This window comes from Tachypleus tridentatus, chromosome 4 (genome assembly GCF_004210375.1).
Source record: "Tachypleus tridentatus isolate NWPU-2018 chromosome 4, ASM421037v1, whole genome shotgun sequence".
Lineage (NCBI taxonomy): Eukaryota > Metazoa > Arthropoda > Merostomata > Xiphosura > Limulidae > Tachypleus > Tachypleus tridentatus.
This window is the reverse complement of record NC_134828.1, coordinates 44,225,548-44,239,019: the sequence shown is the minus strand read 5'-3', so window position 1 is coordinate 44,239,019 and position 13,472 is coordinate 44,225,548. Positions and strand designations below refer to the sequence as shown.

The 13,472-nt window shown below is 33.3% G+C and overlaps 1 protein-coding gene across 1 annotated transcript in view; it reads right to left on the bottom strand.

Annotated features, from left to right (window-relative positions):
• The window catches only part of LOC143248994 (matrix metalloproteinase-17-like), a 56,244-nt gene that overhangs the window by 14,045 nt on the left and 28,727 nt on the right, over positions 1 to 13,472 (bottom strand). The window contains exons 4-6 of the mRNA XM_076498095.1: positions 11,925 to 12,083; positions 11,020 to 11,531; positions 10,428 to 10,575 (exon numbers count right to left, since the gene is read on the bottom strand). Coding sequence (XP_076354210.1) covers positions 10,428 to 10,575; positions 11,020 to 11,531; positions 11,925 to 12,083 — 819 coding nt within the window. The remainder of the gene's footprint in view (positions 1 to 10,427; positions 10,576 to 11,019; positions 11,532 to 11,924; positions 12,084 to 13,472) is intronic.

The window sequence follows — 13,472 nt, the reverse complement described above, 5'->3', positions numbered from 1 at the left end:
AAGTTTTTGACGAGTAAGGACCAGAGGCGTATTTAGGTGAAGGTTCAGCCCTAGGGCCCATGACCTTAATAGGGTCCTATTGATACTTTTATTATATGTAAAATTATATGAGATGTTAGGCCCACACAACCTTAAATCCGCCACTGGTAAAGATGCACCGAAGCAATCAAGAAAAAGGAATGAATAAAAGAACAAGAAACAGGAGCAAGCAAGTATCATGTGCAACAGTTGCAAACTCTCTTCGTTAGCCTGAAGATGACCTAAGAAGGTCTAAACGTTGTTCTGTACTTTATTTCATCTAAAGTTCTAATACCCATACGAGCCGTCTTGAGGATACTCAACTAATCTCGTTTTTAACTGGCAATAAAAAAGAATGCGCCTATCAACAAAATCTCTCCATGTGAAGCAAGTCTTTTATACCATGTAAAATTCGTTTTTTATCAAACGAAAATTTGGACACTTTCTCACATTGTAATGGCTGATATAATTTCCACAGAAAGGTGGCGAAAGGACAGCAACAAGGTTATCCTATTGTATTTTAAGGAAAAATCGGCATCTGATATACTTTAGTTTATGAAGTGCTTCTATTGTGGAAAGATTACCTGCAAGAATGGGCTTTTTTATTTATAGCATTTGCGAACATGAAATCAACAGCAAATGTTCCAATCCCTGCATCAACCTTAGCAACAGTGGTGATAATGAGAATGTTGATCAGTGATTTTCTATATAAAAGCTTACAAGAACACAGTGAACAGAAAACATGATTAATATCAAACGTAAAGTATTAATGTTGTATTTTATTTGTATTCAAGGTTATTAATTTTCTTTGGGAAAAAATTATTACATAATTCCTTCATGGAAACTGTCTTGTCCATTTCACCACAATATCATAATAAATGTCTACAAAGCTTTTCGCTTGAACATTTGTTGTTGCTTTTGTTAAAACACCAAATTTTTCCTTACCTGTTTTGCTATGTATTTATTACTGAGATTTACTCATCGATTTCAATTATGAATGATCCCCTAGCCATTCAGATATGTATAATATGTTAGTAAGCTTTAATTAGAATTATAACATGTGTTTTGAAGATTTAGATATTTCACTGTAGTCGTTGTTTTGAATTAAGCACAAAGCTACACAATGGGCAATCTGTGCTCTGCCCACCACGGGTATCGAAACCCGGTTTTTAGCGTTGTAAGGCCGCAGACGTACCGCTGAGCCACTGGGGGGGGGGTCACTGTAGTCCTGAGACACATTCACGGTATCCCTGCAATAGTGTGATGAAGCATGGATTTCCATATTGTCCTACTCCATACATTCTATACACGTAATGTTTCGTATAATTATTTTCAAGCGTTCCCTGGTCTTGAACAACACTACAAATAATAAAGCATTTACATAACTTCATTCCGTCATGAAACGATTTGATACATTTCTCATATATCATAAAAGTTTACATAGCATATTTATGAATATTTTCGAAACATCTGAGGTTTATGTAGACAATTGAATTGATAGAATTGTCGGAGACAGTTCAGTTTCGTGTAACGGATTTACTATTATATGTATTTATTGTAATGTTTGTTTTGATTAAATATGTATTTGGAATATTCTCGACTGTAAAATAAAAATCAACAATATACGTTTTACAAAAGTACTGGTGTATCTTCGAATATTGTAGCCAAATGAATTTTCGAGAATGTCGTCTTAAAGTTTATAAACCGACACCCCGATAAAGTTACATGTAATATTTTTGATCTGCCACAGTCAATATACTATAAGCCTCTGAAACTATAACTGCGACAAACGTTCATTAATAAGAAAATTACAGATATTTTATTATAATCGTGTATAGATTTCAAACATTACAAACTTCAGTAAATTAACTTCGGAAGTCAGTATTTCTACCAGAACTTTGGGTATTTTGTCGGGAAAAACACTCATGTGTGAAGAATAGAGCTAGCTAGTATATCAACATAAAAGTAATTTGCGCCTCGTTAACCGTCGACAAAGTATTCAGTTCCATACATGATAGAGGACTTAAAATTGATTGTAAGTTTGTAAAAATTTTGTATATAAATAATTTATTTGTAATAACTATTAGAAATAGTCGTTATTATAAAATATAGTGTTGTTTGCATATTAATAGATATTTGTGTTAAGAAAGAAAACTGTATGCATCAACCTTGTTGGCAAATATAATAAATTTAACACATATCGACATTTAATTAACTAGTAAATTAAAACTAAAATTTCCGGCTATTTGAAATCGTAATACATAACGTACGTAACATAATAAACTGGAGAATCGTTCGAGATAAATTATATTATGTAGCATTCGATGGAAAGCAATATAACTGGTACAATATGTTCTTCTATTCATTAATAAATATTATGCATTTCGGAAAGTATTGTTTGATGTATTACTGATAACTCATAAGCAATAATGTAGGTGCACCCCTAATTATGAAAAACTGAAAATTAGGTAACTTTGGGTATTAAGTGTGTGTTTTTTATAGCAAAGTCACGTCGGACTATCTACTGAGTATACCGAGGGGAATCGAACCCAGTTTTTAACGTTGCAAATCCGTAGACTTACCTCTGTAGGCGGGGTACAGGGTATTAGGAGATACTCTCATTCTGAAAACGTACACAACAAAACCCCGCAATATGTCTAATACTGTTAGATATATATCATGCCACCTAAAAGAAAGACATTAAACCTTTTTTTGTACTAGGGTTACATTAAGTCAAAAATGAGCCCATGACCTCTCACCTATTATGGATTCACATTGTTATAGTAGTTTTTTTGAAACAATTATCCTTATACATTAGAATATCTACGCAAAGCAGCAATAAGGGGGCAGTGTGCTTTTTTGTGATGGAACATTTTTCAATGGAAACTCTGGATGGCTATTGTAAGATGTAATTGTCAGATTAAACATAACCATACATGGTGATGAAATTAGGCTCCAATATCATGGTAATATAAAGCATTCTCTATTTGTCTTGTCAGGTATTAACTGCCACTTGCCTATAAATTACCATTTCATTCTTCAGCTTATTGAGGTATATGACTGTTGAATGAATATTTTGTTACAAGCAAGTTAGGTACATGTAACTTATATTGCTTTCCCAAATACATATCATTATTGATTATGTTGTATACTATTGTTTGGGACACATGGACGGCTTATGACACTGGCCTTTGTATTTGTGGGTTTTCATCTGTTACAAGATGCTATATTTTGCTTACCATGGCTGGGGTATGACTTGTTGAATCTGGCTGATCTGAATTCCAAAGTTGATTCATATCTGTAATTTTTCAATGCTATTAAATACAAGGGATAACCTTGATCTACAAACATCTTTGTCATCTGAGTATATGAAAATTTTTATTCCGAAAAGTTTGCTAACTACCCTTCTTAAAAAAGTGATCAGTTTAGGTGATATCACACAGCCTGCGAATTGAGAAACAAAGAAAAAATGTAGATTATATTCGCTGTGGTTCCCATGCGACTTGCTATTTGCATATTGAAATTCTTTTTAATACAACATTTATTCAACACTTTGTACTACAAAGCCTGAAATTCATTGTTAATTATGTGGTAGTCCTCCTGTTAAATTTTTAAATACCAGCATTAGCAGCTAGCCTCCCGGTTTTGTCCTTGACATTGAACAAGATTACATCAAAGCATTGGTCACTGGTATTAGTGTTGTAGGTCTCGGACCATTTATTTGTATCTCAATATTTTACAGGTCTCGAAAACGAGGCCAGCTATATTTAAAAGTTTTACCGCAGCTAAGACCTACAAGGATTATTAAGCGTTAAATATTAAATATCAATTATGCAGCAGTTCATACAAAGTGCGGTATAGCACCAAAGGTATTCTTTGATAGATTAGTTAGGCAGAATATTCATGATGAAACTTTGTAGAATGGACGGTATCTGCGTGTTCATCTAAAGACGAAAGGCGGAAGACTTTCGAAATGTCGGCCTCTATATTTGTGTCTCCACAACAGGCAGTTTCCGTCCATTCTACAAAGTATCAGCACCAAAGATGTTTTACTAGTAAAACCCTTTGGTAGTTGGTACTACACCTTTGCAACGATGTTTATAGCGCTTCTCTTATTTTTGCTTAAATCACCAACTGCCACATTATCGGTCTTCAATCCACAGTTATAATATGCGCTATTCAAAAATAGTTGTTATTACGCATTGCATTATCAATAGACTTACTAGAAGTTGGCCCGACATAACCAGGTGATTAACGCCCTCGACTCGTCATCCGATGGTCGCGGGTTCGAATACCGGCCCTACCAGACATCCCCCCTTTAAATCGTGGGGGCGTTTAATGTGACGGTTAATCCCACTATTCGGATAGCTTTGCACCTTTGTACGAAATTCAAAAAGAAACAACACTAGAAATTTGTATGAACTTCGCCTTATGCATGTATTTACCTAAAGTGTTAGTGATTATTTCTGATATTCGACATGTTTAGTAGAACTGTTGTGATCCTGTTCGGCTTAAAAACTCATAATGAATTCACCGACACCATAAACTATTTAAAAAATAGAACAGCTTCACTTTCCATTTTGATTTATTCATAGATTTTTTATTTCTTTATTCATTCATTCATTATGCTTTCATAGGAGAAGATGTGAAAACAAAGACTCTGGGATTAACGCGTAAAAGATTTGCAGTTAAGATGTTAATAACATTTATTTGATGCAAGTTATTTTTATTTCTTTTACTTTATTCTTCATTATGTAATTTATTCCAAGGTCTCGGTCTTTATATTGACCCCTGAAGTTTCGGTTTTGATCTCGCCTTCAATATTGAGCATTAGTGTTAAGGATAAATTAATTCACTTTGTCAAAACCAGAACATCTTTGGAAGCTGAATGATCATAAATCTAAACACCAAGTTTCCTCACATTTTGTTAGGTTGTAATTTTCTCATGGCAAACTGGTTACAGTTGAGCTATTTGTAATCCGAATTTATCAGTTGGTTTCAAGATAATGACAGAAGTGTTACTCTTGCCTCACTCAGATTTTAAGATACTTGTAATGAGAACATAGATCTGTGGAGTCTTTATTTATTCTCCTGCTTTTTGTAATGTTTAACCTGACCTCCACAAAAGACAGTGTGTGACACGTCACGCTTGATTTCTCGAAATAGGAGAAAATATGTACAAGCCAAAATGCATCTATCCAATCAGAACAGTTCGATTACTGTCTGCCCATTACGATTTTAGCGAAAGGGGTGAAAGGGTGTGTGTGTGTGTCGTGAAATCTTGTAAGTGTAGTGAGTGTTGATATAATAAGCCTTTAAGTAACGACGTAGAGCGCGATCACGTAGCCTAACGCCAAGTGTATAAAATTTATCATGAACGTATACAAATTAAATTTCAATTTTAAATTTAAATCATTTCTGAATTAAGTTATTTTATGTTACTCCACTAACATTTTTAATAATAAACACATTTCTTTAATCAAAGGAGAATCTAAATTAACAAATCAACAATTTTTTCCAGTTTTCTTATCAATACGTTTCATTTTATACTTTCAATACATAAACAAACAATATTAGGTTATACCTTTTTCACTAACAATATGACATAAAAAAGCCATTGTTAGAACATAGTGTTACCAAAACATACTGGCTTTTCTATATTTATTAAAAGTTGATAATCTAAGTAATTTTTTACCAATAATTAATCTGTGGATACGCTACGAATTCATTTATTGAATGATCTTAATTTTGACTGGCTCATGTTTGACTGCTTCGACTGCACTTTTCTGCCTCTTTGTTAGTTAAGCTTCATTTTCCAAAATTTATTTATTTCAATTAAGTTAGTATATACCATTGGGTGGAGGTGGTAACACTTGCTCCGTCATTTTTGGCGGGTTACACTCTAGTTATAATAGTCTGTCATTTTTCTTTCAGAGTGCAATATTTACCATTTTATCTCATCTAGCTTACAGGGTATGTAATGATGTGTAGATGCATAAACTGTGTGTATGATTAGCCAGATTTCTACTGAAAACTGACATAACTCTAGCTGGTAGGGTTCTGTATTCTACCCCCGTTAACTCACTGCCATAATAAATGACTACCGGTACATTTTACTGCCGGCAAAGGCATGCAGAACTCAATTATTTCATTTTAGGGTTTTCTGTATGTGCAGACGTTATATATTATCGGAATATTATGAAATCAGTCAATATCATATCAAAACACTTTGTACAAAAAAGTATGTAATAAAATTTGTACCCGTGCAAACAAACAATTTCGTACTTACTTGGTATATAGTGGTAGCCTTTTCTTCCCAGCAAATTATTCGACTACTTTATTATTCTGCTTTTGTAACAATTTATTGCCCCCCCCCTCAGTGGCTCAGCGGTATGTCTGCGGACTTACAACGCTAAAAACCGGGTTTCGATACCCGTGGTGGGCAGAGCACAGATAGCCCATTATGTAGCATTGTGCTTAATTCAAAACAACAACTAGCAATTTATTCAACTAATTTATTATTTCATTTTATTTATAATATATTAAATACGATATTTTATTAGTTCACTACAATTATTGGAAATAACATCGTTCACTGTGTTAGGAAATGTTTTGTTTTAATAATATAATTATTTATTGTCAGTAAAATATTGCGGCAGTCAAATGGACGGCAGTGAAACGTTGTGATACAAGCTGGTATCACTACTTTCTTCATTGTAAAACAGCCATCACAGTTTAGCTATCATTATGTCTACATTCAACCTCTGTAAGCCCTTTAAGTGTTCAAAAACATCCAGTACAGGCTCATCCAAGCTAATAACAGAATAATGTGTTACCTGCTCCTTATTTCATTAGACGAATCTTACCAGATCATCTTTTGAAAAACCTCAAAAATGTGATCAATTGAATTATCTCATTTCGGCATATTGGCTAATCCAAAACAAACAGAAATGGTCATTTCTTCAGACATTTTCTAAATTTACAGAATAGCATGGTACTTTTAAGATTTTTACAGTTAGAACACTGGTCCAGAAGATATAAACAATTTCAAATATTCATGATCATCCAATGTTTATAGAAAAAAAAAAAAGCCTTGCTTTATCTTCTAATAAGTTTTCCTAAGGTTGCGAGTGAAGAATCAACATTGGCATTGGCACTTCAGTTATTTTATTACTTGTAGACAGTCCACGAAATTTTGACGGTTTCCAGGCGTTTAGAGGATCTAGGTACATTTTTTAGAAGGCACTGCTCTGTTCCCACGCATACTAAAATTCAGATTCTTGCTTGGAAGGACCCTGCAGAGTGACAGCCAACCCAGTATTAAACTCTTCTTAACACTGTTCTCCCAAAATAAGCTTAGAAACATTTAACATTTTCCATGATTCCTGCGCTAGACAGGAGATATCTTCCCTGTTTGGGAATATGGTGGTTTGCTAAACCAAGGAACTGAATTGATACTGCAAAAGGTTATACTACTGAACTACTATTGAAATGTAGGTGAGCGTTATAGGCTCACAAGAAGATTGAAACATAAGAGTCTGAGTGTATGCTCAATAATGTTTCGTAATGTTCTGATTACACAAGTAAATCACAAGAAAACCTAACCTGAAGCTTCTCAATAAATCAGGTCGAATGTAGTTTGCGAACTATGTTATTATGTGTGTAAAAGCCAAAAGACAAACATGGCCTAATGGTTAGCTGTCTGACCATACAGTTGTGATTTGCATTCTGTTACTGACAAAAAATCTTACTTAACACTTTAAGGTAATAGGTGTGTTATAACAGTATTGGAAGAATCACAGTATTCATTGTAACATGAGTAACCCAATGACTTTTGGTGTTTAGTGTTAACCAGCTGCCTTCCATCTTGTCTCTTTGAAGTGAAGCACAAAGATACTCAAGGAGTTATCTGTGCTTTGCCCATCACGGGTATCGAAACCTGGATTTTAGCGCTGTCCCTCTTGCCTATCACTTCAAACTCAACAAAACAAGACAAAAGCCAAAAAATGTTTCTCCCAACAAACTGAGCAATAAACTGAAAAAGTTGTTAGTGAGTGTCTAGTAAAACTAAAACAATCTAACGTTTAGGTTAAATGGGAAATGAATTTTGTTACTCAGGATTTAAGATTAGTATGTCATAATGCTAAAAGATATCCAAATTAATATCGTATATATTAACTTCGATAACAGATATATTCGAGATATCGTGTCAAATTAACGTTTGCCTAAATAAATTGCTAAGTCAATGGTGTAGGAAGGAGTTGCAAAGTGGGATGCTTGGCTAGACATTCAGATTTCATAACGAAATGTTGGAGTATAATGAGCTGATAACAGCAGCTTCCGTGTTACCAAAAGGGATGTCTGGGGTATATCCCCAGAAAATTAATATTATAATATCATTTACAGTTGTTGTATAAGTCAAATATGTAAACGTGGGTGTGTAAGTCACTATTCCATACTACCTAAACTTCAGATGATCATCCGGGCGTTTTGGAGCCTCTACAAGGGTTAATCAAACCTAAAATATATATTCCAGGTCTCATGCTGTTCACAACTACTTTCTCCAACATCAGTATTACTCATTTTAACTGTCATTGGTAAGTGATATTGCCTGATGCTGAAATTTTATTGTGATAATATTTTGCAAAGGACAGTGAAGACAATCTCAGTCATCTTGATAAATTTTCCACATATTATTCTCAATACACGAGAAAATGGTCTTCGAGACTATTTTTAAGGTAAGGAAAGCGAAAAATTATATTAAAGAAGAATTAAAAGACTTGATAGGTATGAGCCATTTGTGTTATTTGTTTCTTTGAAATCTTTCTTGTGAAAAAAGAACACATTAATCTTTAAATGTGTTTGGAAGCTTGTAGCATTCTAGGTTGTAAGAATTTGTCGATTTCAGATTTGATATCACTTTAACAGCTTTATTATAATGTTTTTTTTAGGGGAGTCGAAACATTCTTCAGTATACTGATGAGGATGCTACCTTGTGCTTTGGATAGACCTAAAATGTTGTTTTGGAGCCTACCTCTGTCCTATATATGAATACTTCCATTTCCACTGGATACAATGGATCTCGCTGTCTGAACGTCCTTTTTAAAACATATCTTAAATACGTTGCTAGTAATGACATCGCAGTATTGTAAGAAAATTGCCCTCATAAAATGTAATTAACCATTATTAATGCAAGGTAAAATGGCTAAATATAATACAAGTAAACATAATAATATAATTAAATATAATAAAAATATTTGAGAAGCACTTTAAAAACATGTCTTAAAAGCTCAGGATAAAATAAGACCAGTATAGGTTTAAAAAAAAAAAAACTCAATTGGTTAAACTCAATTTCATTCCCTTCTCTTGTAATGACCTAAACTAATGGACTTTCATCGATAAAAGAAAGAGAAACTGTACCTGTAATGTTCAGGTAGATCAAAAACAATCACCCACTGTAACCATAGTTATGATGAATACTGAGTGAGATACATAGTGGTAAATTCTAAAAACAGCCAAAATGTCTGTTTAATCAAAGACAATAACATCTTCAAGTAAAATCTAAACAGCTACAGAAATGTTTCTGAAACCTTAAGAACTGGGATTTGAAGGAATTTAACTCGAGACTTTGCTTGTAATATTTTATTGTATAAGCTTCCTATCTATTGTTCGTAAATACTTTTGGTTTATGTTAAATGATTCTGTTTTACTAACTGATATTTCTTTTTATGCTTTTCGATTTGTATTACATTTTAAAACCACATTTGCATCTTAATATACTTAATATGGTAATACAATTTTTAAAACAGATTTAATTACATTGGAAGCGCAATTCCGTGTTTAATATATTAAGCAGTTATAAAAATCTAACATGGATATCAAGATATTGTGTTGCTATGTAATTTTATAGAATAAAGTTAAATTGGTTATAATTCTTAAATTCTATATTCATTGATGTGAAATGTTGTACCTATCTTTTTGATGGCCCGGCATGGCCTAACGCGTAAGGCGTGCGACTCGTAATGCGAGGGTCGCGCGTTCGCGCCCGCGTCGCGCTAAACATGCTCGCCCTCCCAGCCGTGGGGGTGTATAATGTGACGGTCAATCCCACTATTCGTTGGTAAAGAGTAGCCCAAGAGTTGGCGGTGGGTGGTGATGACTAGCTGCCTTCCATCTAGCCTTACACTGCTAAATTAGGGACGGCTAGCACAGATAGCTCTCGAGTAGCTTTGGGCGAAATTTCCAAACAAACAAACAAAAAAAAAAAAATCTTTTTGATAATGCTACCGTACGGCGTAATTAAATATATCATACAAACACAGTTAAAGCTTGATTTTCCCAAAGCCAGACATAATACCTATTCATCATATATATAGATGTATTTTAATTCCAGGTTGTTTTAAACTTACCTGAAAAAAGTATAATATTATAATCTGTAGGTCGCTGATAGATTGCATCTATCCGCCGGACTGACCAAGGTAGACCATAGAACACGTAGTGAAAGTATATCGGATAATTTTTCGCTGACAGACCACGTTCTGTTAATCTCCAGACGAACTGCATAAAAATCATTGCAATATATCACAAATATTCAATAATCAAGCATAGCTCTTTTTATAAATTACAACCTCTTCTAATGATTCTTATAGTTAAAAATTATGAATAGTACCTAGTAACTGATTTAGAAGCAAAAACATAATTTTAAAATAAGTACAAGTGCAATAATATTAAAAAATACACAAGATGATAGCAAGCAAATAATAAAATAAGAAAAATAAAAGTAATGCGTATTTATGTTAACAAATCAGAGGATCGTTACAAAAAACTTCAAAGACATAAACTATTTCAAGTAACTTAAATAAATACAAAATTTAAGTAATTGTTTAATTTTGTTAGAGAGTTATTTTGCTTTTTCATCAATTGATTTACTCATCTGGAACTAAAGCAATAGATACAAACAAATATATGGTGTATTAAATACCATTAGTATTATTGACTTACCAAGCCTTTAAAAATAAATATTTCATTCCTAACATTGCCAGCAGCATCAAAAAAACCATTACAAGCATTTGGTTTATACGTTTTCTTGTTATCTGAAGTTTCATTGGAACTGTGACTTTTTTCATCATCACCAACTTCAGTTACGTTGACTACGTCATCGCTTTCAGGAGAGAGCTCAGGGAAATAACTTTCACTTGTTGTTTGTTTTCCATCATTGTCAATCGAATATTCCTCATCATTCTGATCAGTAGTTTCAGTAGGTGAGTTCGTCCGATCATCATCTGAATTCATTTTGTATTGATCATCTTCTACGTTTTCATCAGTTTTACCGTCATCGTCTTTTTGTACAGTTTCATTGTATCCCTTTTTCTTATCCACTCGCTCACTAAAAATGTCGTCGTCTGTACTAGGATTTGTAGCAGTTTCATCCGTTTCGGAAGAGATAGTTCTTGTATCGTCTGTCTCGTTAAAATAGCTATCATATTCTTCGTCTTCAAAATAACTGTTTGCATCTGTAAAACACACAAAGTGAATAACTGAATTTGTGAACAAAATGTCAACTTTAATGTTTTATTATATAAGTACGCATCCATTACAGCTACATTCGTTTCTCTAGCTAATTAATTATCTTAACAGTTTTTGTTTTATATTTTCTGCGTAAAGCTACACAAGAGTTATCTGTACGCAGCCAGCTACAATTTTGAATTTATAATCTAAAGGGAAGGCATTTATTCAAAATATATCCACCATCATTTCTTGGGTCACACTTGTTTGACTGAATAAAGTGAGTTGACTGACTTTCTATAGTGAAATCGCAGTAACCACTAGCCACGTCTGGTCCTATCACAAGAGAATCAAGAAGATATCTAACTAATAATAATAATAAATATATTTTCAATACTTACTGTATAATTCATACATGCCTATTACGTCATCGTAGTCTAATGTGAAGGAAGGGTTGTAGCCTTTGTAGTATGGAAACATTACCGAGTTGGGTACGGTGGAATGCGCAAGACCAAGGCTGTGCCCTATTTCATGCGTTGCTACCGTAAAGAAATCAAGACCTATAAAACACAAACAAATGAGTCATAAATAGAAAACACAACTATTATTATTAAGTTTATTTTGTTAACACTTTAAGCATTACAACTTCTTGATGTAAAGTGTTCATTATCTTAGTAACAATTGTAAGAGAACTTAATTATATTTTAAGACAGAACTGATCGAAAATAGATAAATTAAAATGTGTACTTGATAAAAAAAAAAGTAACCAGTTCTCAAACGCCAGTGACAATTATCGACCATTATACCAAGATTTAATGACACTTGATACATATCCTTTTGTATTGACACAAATGTACAGAATAGGCTATTTACACTACTTTTACCACTGGGAGTCTATAACATTACTATTAACCCACTTGGTTTAATTTGAATTTCGAGCAAAGCTACATGAGAGCTATACGCACTAGCCATCCCTAATTTAGCAGTGTAAGTCTAGAGGGAAGGCAGCTAGTCATCACCACCCACTACAAACTCTTGGGCTACTCTTTTACCAAAGAATAGTGTGATTGACCGTCACTTTATAACGCCCCCACGGCAGGAAGAGCGAACATGTTTTGTGTGACGGGAATTCGAACCCGCGCCCCTCGGATTAGGAGTCAAGTACCTTAACCACCTGGCCACGCCGGCGTTAAACCACTTGGAACGATATATATCTAGCTGTTATAAATAAAGCAGACGAAGAATAGAGATAAAAAAGTAAAACATATCACCAGAAATACTTAATGGGTTTATACTTTAAATATACCTTCAGTCCTGAGTTATATAAAATATAATTAAGATTTTGGTACATGAAGTATACAAGATAAAATAGTTTCTTTATTATTTTAGTAAAATCATTCAATGACATGAAAATATTCTTGATAAAAATTAGTTTCCATGTAAATTTTGGATAACGCTATTAAGGCCTAGTTAAACAAACAGCATTTTTTTCCCCAGAAATGTGTGTGTGTGTTTTCTTATAGCAAAGCCACATCTGGCTATCTGCTGAGTCCACTGAGGGAAACCGAATTCCCAGAAATAAATAATACAGTTAATGAAAAGAAAGTTTATTTCTTTACATTTTATATGAACAAACGTTTTTAATTGAAAAAACAAACTTATTAAAATGCTTAGAAAGACATATTCACAAGTACAGTTAATGTTTATATTAAAACCCACACGTAGAATTAAAAGAATCTTTACTGTGAAAGACAAAATACCAGATCTGATGAATTAGATATAATTGTAGATATTTTCCAAAGATAATCTTGGAATATAGAATTAAAGAACATATTGCTTTTACATTGCCAAAGCAATTAAGTATTAAACAAAACGCATTAATCTGATGAACTTCCAAATAAACTTATTTTGAAACTACTGTTAAGGTTAATAATGGATTATAGTTAAGG